Genomic DNA, 17,440 nt, shown 5'->3' with positions numbered 1-17,440 from the left:
ATCCCCCAAACCTCAGACCTCTTAATTCTGTATTTGAAAGCACCTGAGCTGTCTAGCCACATTCATGGATTTCCTGCATACAAAAGTTCAGGTTATAAGAAACAAAGAGTTTGTTTCCTTCTGAAAATAAGAGTGTGAAGCTACACATTTAATTATTTCATCCTGGTAACTTCAAAATACCAAAATAGGCTTTTATTAAGGAAAATCTACAATATAGTCCTGGATAGAGATTATGAACTTTTGGGGAGAAGAAAATTGAATAATAGCTTTGTTCAGGGGCTCCGTCCTGAGAGGTCAATAGAAAAAGAAACAGGGGAGACATCTAATGATTCAGGAAAAGAGTTCTAAGAGTGTTTTATTTAAGTGTTCTTGGCTTTTAGGCTGTTCTTTGTCTCATGGCTAAGTGGCTAGAGTAAGCATAGTTCTCCCTTGCCGTTGAGCTGTCATAGTTACTTACATCTGTGTCAAGTTGGCACTAAAACACTGCCAAATCAAAATGGTGGCATTTTACACCCACTTTGCACCATTGTAAATGGGTACGCACGATGTAAAGCAGTGGAGAGTCAAGCTCATTAAGTATATCTGTTGGTGCAACACTGCACTGTACTCTTCTGTGTCAGACAATGAGCATGGGGCCCATTTCAAAGCTTATTAAAATCCATGGAAAGATTTCTGTTGACTTCAGCCAATGTTGGTTCAGGTTCTTCGTGGCCAAAGTATATTCATTTCAGTTTATTATTCATGTATGTTTTCTTTACAGTCTCATAATTTTCTTAGTCTAGCCCCCTTTTCTAAAATAAATTCTATTAGGTGTTGGAAAATGGTTGGTGGTTCTGGCTTTTCCAGTGGCTCAATCAGGGATGCACAAAGCATACCTCTGTTGTCTGAGCTGAAACCTCATGTCACTGCATGACACCATCAGCTCCCAAACAAACATGTTGTTAGGATTTGACACTTGCCTTATATCTGAAGGGAAACCAGAACTGAGGAAATTAATGGCAATAAGTGGTATGGGTCCTACTCCTAGGATTTGTAACAACAAAGTCATCGCTAGGTTAAAATTACCAGCGGTTACTAATGTTGGTGCTATGATGAATACCACTGAGTAACTGTTCACTGAAGAAGCCTCCCCTGAGGATTTGCAAGGTGGCATTCTGAGATCCAACATGAGGAAACCAATGATTAAGGCTGTATTTCCCCTTTTCCTTCCCCCCCTCCCATGGATAAATGTAACTTTTCACAGAGCAAAATGGCAAATATAACAAACATGTTTACAAACGGGTATCTACCTATTGCTTTTTAAAGTGCTAGAAATGTTTCAGAACATCCCATGAAGGAATTTGTATTTCCTTTCAGTTGATGGAGCTTTGCTTTGTTGATAGTAGCATTTTCTTTGAGAGATCACCCGTATTTTATATTTTTGAGATTATTTTGTCCTTCTGCCCATCTTCTAAATGGCTTTGTCCCCCCTCAGTCAGCTGAAACTAGTAACCTGCCTTTCAGACTAGACCTTAAAAGCAGCAGAGGGAAGGGAAGGCTAACTTAAGTAAGAAGTGATTTAGTAACTTGCTCAAAGTTACAAAAAGCCTCTGACAGAGCTGGGATAAGAAACCAAATTTCCTAAATCCCATTCCTTTTGCCTTAATCATGAAATCATCCTTCCTTCTTGTGCTAATGACACAATATTTCATTGGCCCTCAGACAATAATTTTGGGGTAATTAGCTGGTATTCCACATTCCTCACTCAAAGTATTTTCTGGTAACTTCCATGACTAGTTGGTGAATATTTCAAGTGTATCCCATCACCACTGTTTTCAAATCATACTCATTATAAAATATCAAAAACATTAACTATCATTTTTTCATCAAAGAAATATTTATGCAACAGAATTGACAATAAACATTACCTCTAGACAATAACTTCTTAACCTTCCCAAACTTTACTTAGTTCAGCAAGCAAAGTTATGACTGAACTCTTTCTAGATGCATAAAAGCAAGGTTTCTTTAAATATTTTAACTAGTCCTCAGAAATAGCATAACCATATTGCTTTGCACTTATTTAAAATCTCTTCTGCTCTCTGCATGCAAAATAATTCTGATAACAGGCTGTATAAAGTCACTAAGGCCCTATTTTTTCCTATATCTATTTCCTAAAAGCTAATATCTTTTTTTAAAAGATCTTCATGCATAACCCAATTACTTAGGCTTTGTATTCTTGTGTGATGCTATGAATGATGCCGTGTTAAATCATGAAAAATCAAAACAAAACGTGAACGAGACAAACCTTATGAAATAGGGAAAATAATCTAACATTTATAGTTGGAAGAAATTTAACATTTAAACATTAAGCTCCTCAAAGATGTGACCTTTTTTCTTGATTTGTGAATTGTACAAGTCCTCCTTTCTTCCTTCACTTTTGCATCAGTTCTTAATATGGCTGGAATGGGGAAAAATGTTGTTCTGGTGTGTCATCAGGAGTCATGACTCATTACATCTGGGGAATAGCAGAATTCATTATTCACTGGGGAAAAAAAACTTTAATGAAAATGAAACTTAACTGACATTTTACAATATCTGAAATGGTTTCTGATTAGTTGCTTTAATTATGACAAGATATTCAGATCTGTGCTGCTCCTGTGCATAATCTATTTTAAACTGAAAATTATTTTAGATTGGCTTGAATTACTTGTCATTTTGTTTGCAGATACCTCAAGTCAGCTATGCATCTACAGCTCCAGAATTAAGTGATAACACCAGGTATGACTTTTTCTCTCGAGTGGTTCCACCTGACTCTTATCAAGCCCAAGCCATGGTCGATATTGTGACAGCACTTGGATGGAACTACGTGTCAACACTGGCTTCAGAGGGAAACTATGGAGAGAGTGGTGTAGAAGCATTTACTCAGATCTCGAGGGAAATTGGTAAGCGTACATTTATCAGATTTTGTATTTATAGCTGACAGGTTACAAAGTCTGAGCATCCTGAAACACTGTCTGGTCTATGTGGGATAATTAGAGCTCCTACAGATGCATGACCTAGACTGTATTCTTGAGAGAAGTGGAGAATATTATGAATGATTTTGCTGTTCATGGGTTTGTCAAGGTGACACTTTGGGGCTTATTTAGGAAGGAGAGCTCCTGACAAAGGCAAGAAATACAAAAAGATCACCCACTTTGAAAAGGAGACGCTCTTTGACAAATTAGAGACTCTACAGGTTTGATAAATGGCTATAATATGGTCATTTTAGATTGAAACTTATGTTAGCAAATTGTCATCCTTTTTTAAAAAATGGCAGCTGGACTGTAGCCAGAGAGGTTATGATCGAGTTGTTTTTAGAAAATCCTAATCTTATGACCCCAAAGTCCTGGCAAATCTTTCTCACTGTTGTTCATGGAGTTTTTAATCTTGCTGCTCTAAAAATTCTATAAAGTACAAAGACATACCCTGGTTGTTTTTATTTCAGCATGAAATGTGTTATATAAACATTGGCATATGATGAGGAGTATTTTTAAGGTCTGTTTCATCTTTCCTCAGTGCAGTAGTTATTTCTGGCCTGCAAAATTGGCTGTTTTTCAGGAGCAATGGATTTTAGACTCCATGGAGGGGAGTAATAGGTGGTATGAAGGAGAGAGTAGTAGATGTCTGGTATTGATATTTCACCAACTAAACCAATGTTAACTAACACAAATAACACCCCTTCTGTACAAAAACCTCAAACAGCTTTGCTATTCCTCCCCATATGGCGTGGATTAATTTATTGGGCTTGTAGCGTGCCTTGAAGCTCAACAAACTCTGACTTTGTCAGGACAAATTCGTGGTGGGACGGGGAGAAGAGAATTCTAGAGCAGGAGTTCCAGCCTGTCCCCAACTTCCACATACAGATTTAGAGACCATCAGCTTGAATTTCCCAGCTATCTAGATAAGGCACAAAGGGAGAGGCATCTCCTAGCTACCCAGGGCTCAAACCATAGAGGGCCTTATGGATCAACAACCTGAAATGTGTTGGATCTATACAGTATATAATGATCCATGTGAGAACCATCAGTAAGTAACTACACCACTTTCATTGAGTATACTCTGAAGTTTCCAAGTGGTCTTCATATGTCAACCCAAATAAAGTACCTTCCAATTATTTGATCAGGAGGGGACCAAGGCATGGTTGACTTTGGTGACGTCTGCTTTCAAAAGACAATACTGCAATTTTCACACTAAGCACTAATAGTAGAACATTCTTTGCCAGTGATGCAATGTGGATTTCCATTAGCACCTGAAAATGCGGCAGGATCCCCACATGAGAGAACCTTTGCATCTCATAATCACTTAATACATCCTATTGGAAAGAATAGTACAGAGTGACTCAGGCAGTATTGTGTATCTGCCAGGGACCACAGGCGCATTAATAGCAACTCTCTCTGTCAATGGTTTCAAAGGGAGTTGCTAGATCTAAGTGAAACAGTATGGGTGTTTTACCTACATCCCGTGTGTGTGTATTAGATAGAAGTGCAGTCTCCCTGCCATGTACTAGTATAAAACTAGTTGGAAAGGAAATTCATTGACTCTCTGGATCGACAGAATAACTTTCTCAGTCTTCCTTTACATGACTTTATATTTGTCCATCCCAAGTATAGCTCTACCACCACAGAGGCCAACAAATCATTCCTAGTTCAGGATATCTTGTTTGCAGAGTATACAGAAATCTCTTGCTGATAAACATTTGTCTCTATAACCAAGTGAAGATTCATCAGGCTGTTTACCACCTAGTACAGTTCTGCTGATCAAGACTTCATAGATGCTGTGATGGAGAAGAAATCATTCTTGGTTTCCAACATAACCACAGCACAAGAGTTCAAAAATTCTTTGTCAAAATCTATTCAATTTGGAATATAAATACTGCCTAGAGCTAGTCAAAAAATGTCCCATGGAACATTTTTCTGTGAGAAAATGCTGATGGGACAAAATCTAAACATTTCATGAAAATGTATTGATTTTTGTCCAAATTTTCAATGGGAAATCATGGAAATGTTTTGTTTTGATAAGCTGGACACATGTTGTTATGTTATAATTTATAAAATTCAAAATGATAAAGTTGAAACATTTTGTTTTGGCTTTATGAGCCTGAAATATTTAGATAAGGTCAGTGAAATCTATCAAATATTTCATTTTATGACTAATTACATGATTTTAAAACTTTTAAATATTGGAATTCCCAGAAGATATAAATACCTCTGCCTTGACACCTCTACCTCTCCCACTGACATTAGCTTTTCTCTGTAACCATAGAATCATTTTTGTTTAAAAATGAAAACATAACTGCTCACATAATCACTGGGCTTCAGGACCTTGAGCTATAAGAAAACTACTAAATATGAGACACTCCAGATAATAGTGAAGGTTGGCAACACTATAATAATAATCCTTCTACGGTGACTCTCAAAGGCCCGAATTAGAAGTGGGATCCTGCAATAGGGTGGCCTGCAACTTTAAGGGCAGGAGACATTCGACCAGCCAGCACTGTTAAATTAGCCCTGCCCCACCTGTGCAGGATGTGGAATTTAAAAGAAAGAAAGTGCATCAGCTGAGGGCTGTATACAGGTGGATAAAGGATTTCTTAAGTAAAAGAACTATGCAGGTCACAGTAGGGAAATCCAACTCTATACACATTCACAAATGGCACTCCTCTGCAGAATGCTATCAGCCCTACTTCATTCAATGTAAAGATAAATGATTTCCTAAAAAGGATGAGTGCAGAAGTAGGCTTTTCCTTGTTTGCAGATGACTGTGCCGAAGGGACTAAAAACAGAAACCAGGAAATAACTGAAAAGTGAATTAATTAAGCACTTAGGAAAAGTGTGGAATGGGGAAACAGGAGGGCATTTACATTTTCAATAAGCAAAACTAAAGGAATGATATTCAGTAAAATGAAAATTTAAAAAGATTGGAAACTGTGTCTCTATGGACAGCAAATAGGCATAGTTAAAAGCTACAAATTCCTGGGTGTGACGTTTGATAACAAACTAACATGGAAGGATCACACTGAAAATATTGTAGATAAATGTAATCGTAAACTCGGTCTACTTAACACTGTCTCTGGAATCACCTGGGGCACTGATAAGAAAGCAATGGTAATGCTTTATAGAGCATCAATAAGACCAAACATTGAGCATGGATGCCACATGTTTAGTTCAGCATCAAAAATGCACCCAGGAAGCTAGACTCACTCAAAGCCCAGGCATTACCTCATCACAACATTTGTGTGTGTAATGAAGATAGGAGTTGGTGAAGTGCCTGTTGTGTTAAGAATGAAGTTACTGGACTTCATCTTTTACCCAAAAGGTCACAGGGAAGATGGAAACACTAGACAAATGTATGAAGAATACTGGGAATTCAGTGGACAACATTGGGTGAGGGGGACTCCAAAATACTTCACGTGAAGAGAATTAAAGTATAGACAAAGGAACTAAGAGAAAAGAAAGACCTAAAAGAAATGAGCAAATAATGCATTTTCCATGGCTCTCTGAATGTAAAATCGTACCCCCGATATAAATGTGGAACTATATAATGAAATTAAAAGGAGAGCTAAATGTATTAAATTTAGCAAATCTCTCTCTCTATGTAAAATGATACATGGGGTAAACATTGCTAAATATTTACAGATGGGTCTAAAGAGGGGAAAAAACAGGAGAGTGGGGCCAGCATTCTCTGTCCTAACACTTGAAATAAAGGAATCCATAAGAGTATCAAATTTTGTAACCACTAGGGTGGCCAAACTGGCAAGAATAATGCTGGCATTATACTGGATACTAGATGTGTGACCTACCTCAGTTGTCATCTTATCGGATTCACTATCAGGACTAGTGGCTGTGAAAAATTGGATTCCGATAGTAGAAATGGTATTACTAACAGAACTGGCAGAGATGGGTATAAACACTGCAATAGTATGTTGGGATATCAGAAAAAGACATGGCTGAAAAAGTAGCAAAAAATGCTGTAAAAACAAAAAAAATTGACAGAGATTCCTCTAAGTAAACAGGCAACTAAAAATCTAATTAAAATGAACTAAGAGAGGAGTTGCAGGAAGTATGGACAAAAGAAACAAGGGGGAAAAGATGTTATGAAGTATGCCCTAGAATTAAAAATGCTGACATTTTGCAAGCACCTGAGAGAAAGAATGACACAACTTTACTCTGAGTACAGTGACTTAAACAGTAACTTGGACTTAATTAACCGATACAATGATGGGATATGTGAGACATACAAGGTCAAAGAAATAGTTGATCACAACCTCTGGGGTTGTAATGAGTGCAATAGCAATAGGGGGATTTTGTATGAGAAACTCAAATACCTAAAAGTGACAAAGTTCACACTAAAATACCTGGTTAATAGCATTAGGAATATGGAGCACCATTCAGAAAGCAATATTACAATTTTTTAAAAATACTGTGAAAAGAGAGAGTTTGTAACAATACATAATGAAATCCCGCCCTTGTTGGTCATAGAATGTGAGTCTGCTACACCATTAAATACAAGAAGTAGTAGTAGTAGAAGAAGCAGCGGAAGGCTGGCTTGGGAGGAGAATGGACGTGCTGCTCATACTTTGGGGCAAGAAGCCTGGTTGAGGGACAGGAACTGTTTGAGGACTGTGACTGCTCAGAGTACTTTTGTAGAAGGGTGAGCCTAGATTGGATTGGTTGACTAGAGCCTAGAGACCTATTAGTGGGTAGACAGGCCATTGCAGCTGGGGTCTGCCTGGAAAGAAGGGGGTTGGATACTGATCCCATTTGAATCCTTTGGTTTTGGAATTTTGTTGGATTTCATTTAGAGGACTCCATTGCCCCAGAAGGGATGGAACTCTCTAAAGCAGTGTGACTGGAGAGTCAAGTCATCTTTGTGACTGGAGTTGGCCAAAAAGTGTGGCGAGGAAGCTGTCAGAGCAACTGCAGTGCCATACTGTGCTGCAAGAGGGCACTCTGGGATAGTGACTCTTGTACAGACCCTTTATGCTGGGTGATGTATGAATTCAGAAAGACACAATTCCTACCTGGAATAATTTACATACTAACTTAAAACTGGTAAGTGTCACTAACAGCAGGAGGCAAAGTGGGCGTATGGACACAAAAGGTGGTAATAGTAATAAGGCTATTATCAGTAGTGGAAAATTATTAATTTGTGGAAAGAACGTGAGACAAATTGTTGTCTTCATTACTGTTAGAAGTTCAGCACCAGAGGGAATGTGTGCGATTGTAGTCATCAAACTCTAAACTAGAATGAGTTCCCATCTTTTTAATAAAACTTTCTCCAGTCTGGTAGGAATTACTATAATGAGAATGGAGTTAGGAAGTGCTGTGTGCTTGGTGGTTTTTTTTTAGTCCTCTTAAAATAGAAAATATTTTCAGTGCCTTGTATATCTGTTGGTTAGAACAGTGTTTGGTTTGTCGCTGTGTTACCTGGGGTTTTGCTGAACCCAAAGCTCTTGGTAACTTTAATCTTTTTGCAAAGTAGTGGCAGGAAATAAATCAATGGGGACATGGAACATTCAGCCAACAGATAGTTGATGCAAGCAGGCAAACAAAAGTGCTTTCACTCAAAGCTTCAACTTTATTTAGTCTCTAGCACTTACACATGTCCGCAGTAGGTTAGTAGAGCACCCCAAATTAACCCCAGATTAATATTTACCCAAGGTCTTGAGGAGGTCTTCAGTGGATATCTGTAGACTGCCAGTGGCCAGCCTTCCATCTGCAGAGGAACTCAAGAGGAGTCCAAGAAATGTCCAAAGCGTCCCAAGTGTTCCAGAGTTCAGATCCGCCACCCCCCGCTTTTTTTACCCTATTTGTTTTTATTACATAGCTTGTTCATCAAAAACAAAACAAAAACTTCTGCTCAGCAGTTGGGATAAATGTGGAATTTTCCAGCCTGTCAGGCAGGGAATTTTCCATCCGTTAACCCGATATTTTACATAGCAATAGTTAGCTCTTGCCAGACTTCCCATTTACACAACTGCATGCTTCAGCAAAAAGCTCAAGTCAAGAGTGCACGGGGTCATGTTTATTCCTCATGGTCACTCACTTCCCCCTCCCAACCTGGTCTGCTAGTCATGCTAAGATCTCAGAAATGACTTTTCTAGCTGCTTTAGCAATGAGCATAACAATTGGTATTCCAGCAGCTGGCAGTGGTTTAAGCATGTTACTGGGCTTTGGGCTACCAAAAATCACCCGCTCTTACAGTTAGTTTATTTTTTTTATTTTCAAATTTGATTGGCTGTCCATTCAGTTTCTGCTCCGTAGTCACTAACTTGCGCAGACAGGGAGTAATGGCCTCTTAGTTGAAATGAAGAATAATGAAAATGTCAAAGTGATATGCCACAGAATATAGTAAGTATCAAAATTGTCTCTCATTTTAAAGACAAATATAACATCTGGTACAAAACATAGATGAAAATTAAATATTTTACATGACAATGATTGGAATGGGAAATGGTTGTAATTCTAACTCTCTTTTACTGTACTTTTATCATCTGAAGGCAATGTATTAGATTTTTATTATTTGATTCTCATATCACAAAGTTTCCCAATGATATTATTATCATTTAGGTGTTGAGTTCAGTTCATGTTAGTATATTTGCCCCAAGAATGAACTGATATAAAAATATAATGCTTAAGAAATCACTGATTTGCTCAAGGCAACTTTACAAAAGCAAACATATTTTACCAAGTTCCCATTAAGCTGTGAAGCACAGTACTTCTTTTTTTGTATTTCCTTTCCCATCAGTGCTGCTTCCCAAAATGTTTGTTGGTAAATCAAGGTTTTTTTCTCTCTAATAAGCTTCATCTTTCTGCTCGATTCACTCAGGCATAGTATATTCCTAGTCAGACCACAAATTCACCACCAGAGAGGCAACTGTGTGTGTGTGTGGGGGGCTTTTATTTTCCAGGGTATGGCAATACACTGTGGAAACTGATTAAAGAAAAGTCTCTTTTGGGGTCAGATTTCTTGCTTGGTTTAGCTAGTGCCCTGTTTATATTGCAAAACCTCCTCAGATGCCTCAATGGGATGTGGAATGCTGGAGGATATGTTTACCCCACTAGTGGCCAATGAAGCATCAGCATGCATCCTGATAGGAAGTAGCTGTTTCTTACGGCAGACTATTAAAGGAGACAATAAAAATGATAAAAGCAGAAAACTGTAGCTTATTAAGGACAGATGAAAACATTTAGCATTTTGTCCCTTTTGCTCATAAGTCTGAAAAATAGCATATATATCCTGCCAGGAAGAGAAGGCAGAGAAGCAGTGAGAGACAGAGAAGTGTAGGGCCAAACATGGGCAGTGCGTGACTCCTCTAGTTGGGAGTCCCATCCTGAGGCCCACCCCATCTCAGCCTCCTCCTGCTGAAGCCCTGCCCATGCTTCAACCTGTCCCTCTCAGCTCTCTCTCCTGAGGCCTCCCTGCCCACCTCTCACGCCTCTTCCCATGAAGGCCCCCCTGCCCATGCCTTTTCACTTCATCCCCCAGATCCCCAGTCACTCGCTGGTCAGCCAGCTGGCTGCTCACCACTTGCATTTCTTCACTTCCTCCCTCAGGCCCCCCTCACCCTTCCTGCCCACCGGCCAGCCAGACACTCACCGCTCCCTTGCACCTCTTTGCCCCTGCTTGCCAGCTGGCTGCTCACCACTCCTATGTGCATCTTCACCCTCTCCCCCAGGCCACCCCTGCCCACCCATCAGCCAGCCACTCACCATTCCCGCATGCCTCTTTGTCCCCTCCACCCTCCCGCTAGCCAGCTGGCCACTCATCACTTGCATGCACCTCTTTGCCCCCTCCCCTGAGACTCCCATGTGGGTGGAGAGGGGACAGAAAGAGGTGGAGGGAGTGCAGGGTCTTGGGGGGAAAAGGATGAGTGGGAGCAGGGCCTCGGGCTTGAGCATGGGCGGGGCCACATCCAAGGTGCCCTTTTGGTGATGATGCTCTCCAGAGGCAGTGGGTCAGCTGTTTGGGGAGACTTAGCCTCTCCTGGACTCTTATACCTGCCACTGATGGGGTCAAATCATCACTGGGATAAATAGATGTAACTCCACTGAACTGAATACAGCTATGTAGATTTACCCCAACTGCCCTTTGTTCTGATGGGTACCCCATTCATTTGGTTTTAAGACTGGATTCTGGTGGTGGAATTTTTATCTACTCCTGTCATCTTGATAGATTCTTGTGCTAAAATAACATTCTTCTGTGAGGGACCTCAGTGACTGGACAGTGGTCCTTCATATAATAATTTTTTACCACAAAAAATGGTGTCATGATAATCACACCGATCACTGTACATATTTAATGAATGGATGACACTACAGTTTTTGTGTATTTTAAAATTTTGATATGTACATTTTATGTAATTTCAAAGACCGACTGACATAGATGAGTTATCACATTTTCCTAATCTTAATGAATGGCCTATTGAAAAAAAAGATATGCACATAAATTGTTGGATCATCTGTCTTTTGCAAATGGTTTATATGGCCCTGTGAATACATTGTATCTTTGCTTTGTAAATATTTCTAAACCACTACATTGTCAGCTGCCTTTTAACATCTCTTGGACTTGAACAGCCCTCCTTAAAAAATGAAGGTACAAAGTTTAATGAATCTCTCTCTAGAAATACACACACACACACACCCTGTCAAACTATTTAAATTGTCATCTGATCTGTGAAACTGTTTGGTATCCAAGTAATAGGGCAAAGAAAACCAACCCTTCCCTTCCACTTAGAAGATTCTTATTGCCCTTAGCTCCAGGGCAACAGATGCCTTTGAAATAAACAAGACCGCTCACACTCACATTTCCTGCAGTTATCTTTTAATTTCAAGTTTTTTTTGGTCTTGGAAAGTATGTGGCTGACTTTATACTAAAAAAACAGTGCAAAGACAAAGAGGTTACATTTCACATTGTATTATTTCTTCTCAGAGAATTTTCCTGTTTTAAAAATGGATTCAAGCTTAACAAATTAATTTGATAAAACTAACAATATTCTAACATGCTGTCACAAAAGGGAAATATTTTAATTCAATTGTGAATTTTTTGTTTATATATATTATGCAGCTGAACTCTATTGATAATACTGCATTTGAATTTGCAAACTGTAGTACTAACACCATATAATTGTCAACAAAAACTTGTAATGTTTGGAAAATTGCAATATCAAACTGTAGGTGCATTAATATTGCAATCTTTAAAAAGATTCTAGAATTTTTAAAATAATTTTACACAACTTTTAGAGAACCTTTACAGATAAAGTACAGCATAATTTTAAGGGCTTATTATGAAGGTCCCATTTTAATTCTTTATCTTCACTGGTGCTAATAAATATGTGTTTTTTCTCTTAACTGTATTAAGTTGGGCATATTACTTCTCTATTAAAACAATATCACAACATTTTTGTGTCCAACTTAATTGGATTTCTACCTACATTCTGTGAATGTTATATTATGGCTAAGATTTTAGAAGTTGACTAAGGGATTTAGAGACCCAAATACCATTAATTGTGGGAAGCATTAATTCCTGTGCTGAATGTGTATTCCTTATGTTCCAGCTCCAGAGAAAATGATGTATATTATCCATTCAAAAATATATTTTTTTGCTTGTTTGATGTGTTTTGTTTTGATAAATGTGGCACAAGATGCTATGCTGCAAGCAGTCTATATGTAGTGCTCCCATTAACTACAATCGGAGCTTGTTAGACTGTTTTTATACTCCCCCAAACAGAAAATTGTGAACCGTACTGTACTGATAAAGGCAACATAACTAACCCTGCACCTCCCATTCCCTCTGTCCATGTAAACAAAGAAAAGACACAAAATGAACTTTCAAGCTTGTGAACATGTCCTAGAACATTATGTTCAGTTTAAAGTGCTTAATTCTTTCCAAGCAACTTAATACATTTCCAATTAAGCAGCAATATCTGGTTTCTGGAGATTACACAAGAAGATAGATGTCTCACCAATAATAAAACTCCAAAGACACTGGTTTGATGGTATGATGGAATAACATGGTTTTGGTAATTAAATATTCATGGTAAATAGGCCCAGTGGCCTGTGATGGGATATTAGATGGGGTGGGATCTGAGTTACCCAGGAAAGAATTTTCTGTAGTATCTGGCTGGTGAATCTTGCCCATATGCTCAGGGTTTAGCTGATTGCCATATTTGGGGTTGGGAAGGAATTTTCCTCCAGGGCAGATTGGAAGAGGCCCTGGAGATTTTTTGCCTTCCTCTGTAGCATGGGGCCTGGGTCACTTGCTGGAGGATTCTCTGCTCCTTGAAGTCTTTAAACCACGATCTGAGGACTTCAATAGCTCAGACATAGGTGAGAGGCTTTTCGCAGGAGTGGTGGGTGAAATTCTGTGGCCTGCATTGTGCAGGAGGTCAGACTACATGATCATAATGATCCCTTCTGACCTGAACATCTATGAATCTATAGTTTACAAGCTTATTAGGGTTTCTCATGGGCTCTTTACCTAAGGAAAACATAGTATTATGACATATTTTAAAACTGTTTATATACATTTTTTCCCATTGTTCTGTGTTATCTTCCATCTTCTGCGTGGTATGACACCATAGGGATGTCCTTCCAAGTGACGCTCTAAATATATATTAATTTTAGAGTGAATTCGGTGGTCATGAAAGCTGACAGAGTGGGTACCCTGGAGACTTAGTCCTCACAGAATATGTACAGCAGAGGAATCAGCAGTGCAAGCTCCCTTGCTTCCCCACCACTGGGTTTCGTTCCTGTTCATTTTGGAGAAAAAAAGTAATTGAGACCCTGATTCAGGAAAACATCCCTATTCAAGAAAGCACTTGAATACATGCTTACAATGGGACTTCAGCATGTACTTAAGTGCTTTCCTGGATTGTGGGCCTTTGTATTCATTTGTATTTAATCATTGGCCTGTCTTGTGAGACTGCGCACAAGGATACCAGCTGTGATGTGGACAGTGGTCAAATCTGAGACCACCAACTAATTTCACATTGGTCCCCTGAACCCCAGCGGATGCCACTGACTTCCAATTTCTCCTATACCATATTGGATTTGAACCTGGCTTCATATTTTAAGTTACTGTGAACTTCCATCAAGTGTGAAGTAGACCTGATATGACAAATATAAGCTATTTGGAGTGAGGACTCTTACTGTGTTTGTACAGTCCTTTGCACAATGAAGTGCAACCTGGTTGTGGCCTTTTGGCGCTCTCACAATATAAATGTTAAATGATGATGATATATAGGCCTCCACTCCTGCAAAAACTTATGCATTTCTTTAACTTGACTCATGTAAGTAGACCCAGAGCTGCAGCTATTCACTTGAGTAAGTTAAGCATGTATGTGTTTGCAGGATAAAGGCAATAGTTTTTCTTTTTAATTCACTTGAACATCAGATCGTACAATGATGATAACTAATGCAAATGCAACAGAGAGGTCAAATGGAAAGAAAGCAAACATTTATTTTAGCAGTACTTTAAATGCAATATCTTGTTGGTACATCATTAAGAATTTTGAACTAGTTAACAGATAAATTATAATCTTAATTGCACTAAATTAACCATATATTAATGCTAATTTTAAGCAAATACTGCCATTAGATTAAAAGTGTGGTTTAGCTGAAATATAGTGTGTAGGTATTTAATACTGAACGTGTTCATAAAATGGTTTTGAAAACGAAGGGCTCATTAATGTAGTAGACAAAGAATTGAGATTACAAGATTCAGTGTCTGTATATTGAAGTCAGCAATTCAAACTGGAAATAAGATGTACATTTATAACATTTAGGATAACTAACCATTGGAACAAATTATTAAGAGATGTGATTTATTCATTGCTTGTGGTCTTTAAATCAAGACTGGAGATCTTTTTAAAATATACGCTCTACTTAAGTTACAAAATGTTGAGCTAGATGCAGGAATCACTGGTTAAACTTTATGGCTAGGGCCCTCCAAATTTGTGGCCATGAAAAACACGTCACCGATCATGAAATCTTGTCTCTACTGTGAAATCTGATCTTTTGTGTGCTTTTACCCCATACTATACATATTTCATAGGGGAGACTAGTGTTTCTCAAACTGGGGGTCTTGAGCCAAAGAGGGTGTGTGTATGTGTGTGTGTGGGAGTTTGCAAGGTTATTGTAGGGGGGTTGTGGTATTGCTACTCTTACTTCTGCATTGCTTTCAGAGCTGGGTGGCCAGAGAGTGGTGGCTGCCTGTCAAGGGCCCAGCTCTGAAGGCTGCAGCACAGAAGTAAGGGTAGCAATAATATACCCTGCCATCCTTACTTCTGTACTGCTGCTGGCATTGGCATGGCCTTCTGAGCTGGGCTCCTGGCAAGCAGCTGCTACTCTCCAGCCACCTAGCTCTGAGGGCAGTGCCATCACCAGCAGCAGCACAGAAGGTAGGGTGGCAATATCATGAACCCCCCCAATAATCTTGGGACCCCCCCCACTATCCCCTTTTGGGTCACGACCCCTACAGTTACAGCACTTTGAAATTTCAGATTTAAATATCTGAAATCATGAAATTTATTATTTTTTAAATCCTATGACCGTGAAATTGACCAAAATGCACCATGAATTTGGTAGGGCCCTATCTATGGCATATGTTATGCAGGAGATCAGACTAGATGATCAAAATGGTCCCTTCTAGCTTTAAAATACATTATAATAAAGTAATATTAATGCCTAGGTATTTAAGTCAGGTCTTAATCATAATAGAAATTAAGTTTCTCCATTGTTATTTTCACCTAGGAGTAGAACTGGGTGAATAACTGATTTCCTTTTTTTTTTGGTTCATTGGCAGTTCCAAAAAGTTAAAGAAAAGAGCAATCGGTTTGACTTGAACCAAAACCAAAAGTGCTAAAAAAAAAATTCACCGAATCTAAAAAATCTGACAAATTTCATTTTGGGTTGAACGAAACTCTATTTTTCTGCAAATAAATTATTTGTGCAAAAGTTTTTGCCCAGCTCTCCATAGAAGCCCCCCTGAAGGGTTGAGATCTTCTTGTGCTAGGCACTGCATGCGCGTGTGCACTCACACTCCTTCTCGCTCTGGATGGACACGCCTTGTTCCAAAGAGCTTCAGTGTCTAGAAGCAAATGTCATTCTTTTAGGTGATCATGGACAAACTGCATCTTAAAAATGAAAGCCTGTCAGGACACTGGATTACCGCCATGTTGATCTGAGTGGATGTTCCTATCACAAGTTGAGAGACTCACAGACAGAACACTGCAGGGCAAAGCATCAAGGGATAACAATATAACAGTTACAATATTAGAAATGTAAGCGGGGGAATAGTCCCGCTCTTGTGCGGAACTTTCCTGGCTTCTGCACTACCCCGGTGAAGTGGGCTACCAAAAGGATCTGAGTCCTCGCTTCCACTTCCTTTACCCAGTGGCCTCCCTACCCTTGAGGACTCCCCTTCCACTCTCCTGTCTGGCAGAGTCCTCGTAACCCCAACAAGGCTGGGCCCAGGATTCCTGGGGGGCTCGACCCCCAGCCCTGCTGTGGTCACCTAGGACAGGGGCCAGGGTGTCCCCACTCCGGGGTACTCTCTCTGCACTGGGCACTTCTCTGACCCACTGACCATTGCATACTAGTTAAAGCAAATGCAAGTCATTTAATCAACAATTCATTTAAAAAAGAATAAGGAAAAATGGGAAAGGTTAAAGGAAACACATCAACCTTCTCTGTGGCAGGGAACATCACAAACAGTGTCTCGTGAATGTTAGGGCAGTTCACAGTCTGTTCCTTGTAAGTCTCAAACCTTCTTCTCAGGCCCTGGCTGTTCTGCAGGGATGCTGTGGGTTGGACACTTGCTCTGGTGGTGGCCAAGCTCTCAGGCTCTAAGTGGTAGGACCCTTATTCCAAGTGTCGCCCCCACCCTGTCGAGGTTATGATCCAAGCCTGGCCTGCAGAGCCTCTTGGCTGAGGCGTCTCCCTGTGCTGGGCCCGCTGCCCAGGGTCCCCCTCGCTCTCCCGAGCTGCTCACCACACCCAGCTCCGGACTGCTCCAGCCCCAGCTCCATCACTCTGTCTCTGCACTGCTGCTGCTCTGCCTCCAGCTCCCTGGCAGCTTCTCTGGCCCCTCTGCCTCTGGTTGCTGCAGCTCTGCTCCCAGGACGGGTCTGTTCTGCAGGCTGCTTCTGTGACTCTGCTCCCAGCACTGACCTGCTTCCTGGGCTGCTTTTCTGGCCCCTCTGGCTCTGGTTTCTGCAACTCTGATCCCAGGGCAAGTCTGCTCTCTCTGGGCTGTGCCTGGCTTTGGGGCTGCAGCTCTGCTCCCAGGACAGTGTCTGCCCTTTCTGGGCTGCTTTTCTGGTCCCTTTGCATCTGGCACAGCTCTGCTTCCCAGCTTAGCTTGGGCCCCTGCTTTCTCCTTAGCTCAGCCCCACTCTGTCTGACCCAGGCAAATCCAGCTC

The 17,440-nt window shown here is 40.1% G+C and overlaps 1 protein-coding gene across 1 annotated transcript in view; it reads left to right on the top strand.

The window, feature by feature from the left end:
• The window catches only part of GRM8 (glutamate metabotropic receptor 8), a 456,107-nt gene that overhangs the window by 78,625 nt on the left and 360,042 nt on the right, over positions 1-17,440 (top strand). The window contains exon 2 of the mRNA XM_077807845.1: positions 2,705-2,921. Within this exon, the coding sequence (XP_077663971.1) occupies positions 2,705-2,921 (217 nt within the window). The remainder of the gene's footprint in view (positions 1-2,704; positions 2,922-17,440) is intronic.

The sequence above is a fragment of the Eretmochelys imbricata genome, chromosome 1, assembly GCF_965152235.1.
Source record: "Eretmochelys imbricata isolate rEreImb1 chromosome 1, rEreImb1.hap1, whole genome shotgun sequence".
Classification (NCBI taxonomy): domain Eukaryota; kingdom Metazoa; phylum Chordata; order Testudines; family Cheloniidae; genus Eretmochelys; species Eretmochelys imbricata.
Note: the sequence above shows the minus strand (reverse complement) of the source record. Positions and strands in the feature narration are given on the sequence as shown.